This window comes from Galeopterus variegatus, unplaced genomic scaffold, assembly GCF_000696425.1.
Source record: "Galeopterus variegatus unplaced genomic scaffold, G_variegatus-3.0.2 Scaffold1922, whole genome shotgun sequence".
Taxonomy (NCBI): Eukaryota; Metazoa; Chordata; class Mammalia; order Dermoptera; family Cynocephalidae; genus Galeopterus; species Galeopterus variegatus.
The window spans coordinates 230,730-233,473 of NW_007728033.1; the positions used below are offsets into that span (position 1 = coordinate 230,730).

Genomic DNA, 2,744 nt, shown 5'->3' on the forward strand with positions numbered 1-2,744 from the left:
AAAAAGCCTCAAGTATTACACAGGGGAGAGAAAAAGGAATTCCTCAATTCTGATATATATGGACAAAAAAAAATGAAAAAAAGAAATCTTTAATGTCTTCATGGTTGTTAATTTGTAAGGCTAATTTGGAAACATAAGCTGGTCAGAGGTAATAACAACTACCACTAATCCCACCTTACTATGCTCTGAACACTCTGTGGGGCCTCTATAATTCTTGCAATAACCTTGCAAGGTAAATACCCCAGTTTTACAGATGAGGACAATGAACCCCAGAGGTTAAAAACTAAGCCAAATTCACAAGGCTAGTGCTATAGTTTGAATGTCCCCTCCAAAACTCATGTTGAAACACTTGCCAATATAACAGTATTAAGTGGTGGGAAATATGACTACGTATTTGAAAAGTGGGGCTTTTAAGAGTTGATTGGATTGTGAGGGCTCTGCCCTCATAAATGGGTTAATCCATTCATGGATTAATGGGTTAATGGGTTAATGAGTCATCATGGGAGTGACACTAGTGGTTTTTAAAAGGAGAAAGAGACCTGAGTGAGCGTGTGAGTGCAATCTTGCCCTCTTGCCCCATGATACCCTACACCACCTCGGAACACTGCAGACTCCCCACCAGGAAGAAGGCCATCGCTAGATGCAATTCCTTGACTTTGGACTTCCCAGCCTCCAAAACTAAAGAAACAAATTCAATTTCTTTATGAATTACCCAGTTTCAGGTATTCTGTTATAATTAACAGAAAACTGACTAAGATAGCTAGTAGGTGTTAGAGAGCAGCTTGGAAAGCAGGACCACAGGGTTCCTGAGTTTCATTGTATGCACAACATATGCAAGTGATTTATGGATCCTATTAAAGAACATGAGCAAATTATGATGCAAGAAGAATAGTTGAAACTTCTATAATATTAATGATGATGACAGGTAACATATATCTAGTATCCCATATGTCCTAGGCACTGTTCTAAGCATTTTAAATTCATTGCTTCATTTAATCCTACAATTCTATTATGTTAGTTTTATTATTCCCACTTTGTTAATATAAACACTGTAGTTCAGAGTTCTCTAACCACATAGAACAATGCCTGTCTACACAGTAAGCACTCAAATAATATTTACTTTTATTATTGGTCACTGTTTTCTACAGTGGCTTCTACTCCATCTCTGGGCCTCCTGTAGGCCTTGAGGAGAAGCATAGGAGTGAGCAGCCCCTCAGTTGGAAGGACCAATGCACATGGATTACAGAGCGCAGGGATCACTCCAAGCCAAGAGGACAGCAACAGAGCCTGCCCGCATCTCTCACTGTCCTGGACTCCCTAAGGCCAGTGGTGTTAAACATGGGGGATCCCATCCACATGGGGTTAAGAGGAGATGACTGAAATGTCAGAAGGCTACACTACCTCTCAATCTGATTAGAGTGATTAGTCACTGGTGGTATTTAAAAGTTCACACAGTTGGAGGCAGGGAGAAGCCATGTCTAGGAGAGTAAAAACTCCAGGGGCTAAGCTTTGGGTTGATGAGAGAAAACAGAATATACCATCTAAGAAAGTCACTGTGAATTTGTCTGCTTTCATTGGGGGGGATGGGGGGAGCTGCTTAACACCAGAGCTCTAACTTCTAAGATTAGAAGCCTGCCTTGCCTTATGCCATCAATGTATTCCTGGAAAGATGTATGTAAATCCAATGCATGCTAATCAGAGCCCATTTCCCCCGAGACTCTCATTTTCATTTCAGAGTTGCTTTATCTTCATTTCTGACTGACGTCCAGTGGACAGTGGTTCCAACAGTGCAACCTTAAGTTTTTCTGCCCTTTGCCCGAGGCTCTCAGCCAAGTGGTTAACCATGTGTAAGCAAACCTTTACATGCACCAGAGACCACCAGATTAAAAACAGCTCTGGGGTGAAACCCTTTGCAAGAATCCTCTGTGTAAAGAGAAAACGATTCCAACTTATATTTGTTGTGCTGGGAAGTTCATATATCATATTTTCTTAAGGTGAGGATTCTCTACTACAAACAATATTTCTGATCAGTCAGTTTACTTTCAGAAGAACTCTGGCCTCTTGCTAAACACAGGAGACTGCTCTGTGACTAGGGGAATGACACATTAACCCTGAAGTTACAAACGTCAGTAGCTCTTTGGAGCCTGAGTTCTCAGGATGGCTTTTGGGGATCTACCAACCCTGCATATTTTCTGGGGAGAGTGCCTGTAGCTTTCATGTGATCTTAAATGAGTCTATCATGCAAAACTAGGTGACACACTTATTCTAGAAGCCCTCAGTGAGGAAAAAGCCCAGGAAATGTTTTCCTTACCTGTAGCCANGGGGTGAAACCCTTTGCAAGAATCCTCTGTGTAAAGAGAAAACGATTCCAACTTATATTTGTTGTGCTGGGAAGTTCATATATCATATTTTCTTAAGGTGAAGATTCTCTACTACAAACAATATTTCTGATCAGTCAGTTTACTTTCAGAAGAACTCTGGCCTCTTGCTAAACACAGGAGACTGCTCTGTGACTAGGGGGATAACACATTAACCCTGAAGTTACAAACATCAGTAGCTCTTTGGAGCCTGAGTTCTCAGGATGGCCTTTGGGGATCTACCAACGCTGCATATTTTCTGGGGAGAGTGCCTGTAGCTTTCAGGTGATCTTAAATGAGTCTATCATGCAAAACTAGGTGACATGCTTATTCTAGAAGCCCTCAGTGAGGAAAAAGCCCAGGAAATGTTTTCCTTACCTGTAGCCA

The 2,744-nt window shown here is 41.4% G+C and overlaps 1 protein-coding gene across 1 annotated transcript in view; it reads right to left on the reverse strand.

Moving 5' to 3' along the window:
• The window catches only part of SORCS3 (sortilin-related VPS10 domain containing receptor 3), a 160,476-nt gene that overhangs the window by 103,491 nt on the left and 54,241 nt on the right, over positions 1 to 2,744 (reverse strand). The window contains exon 6 of the mRNA XM_008579610.1: positions 2,465 to 2,513. Within this exon, the coding sequence (XP_008577832.1) occupies positions 2,465 to 2,513 (49 nt within the window). The remainder of the gene's footprint in view (positions 1 to 2,464; positions 2,514 to 2,744) is intronic.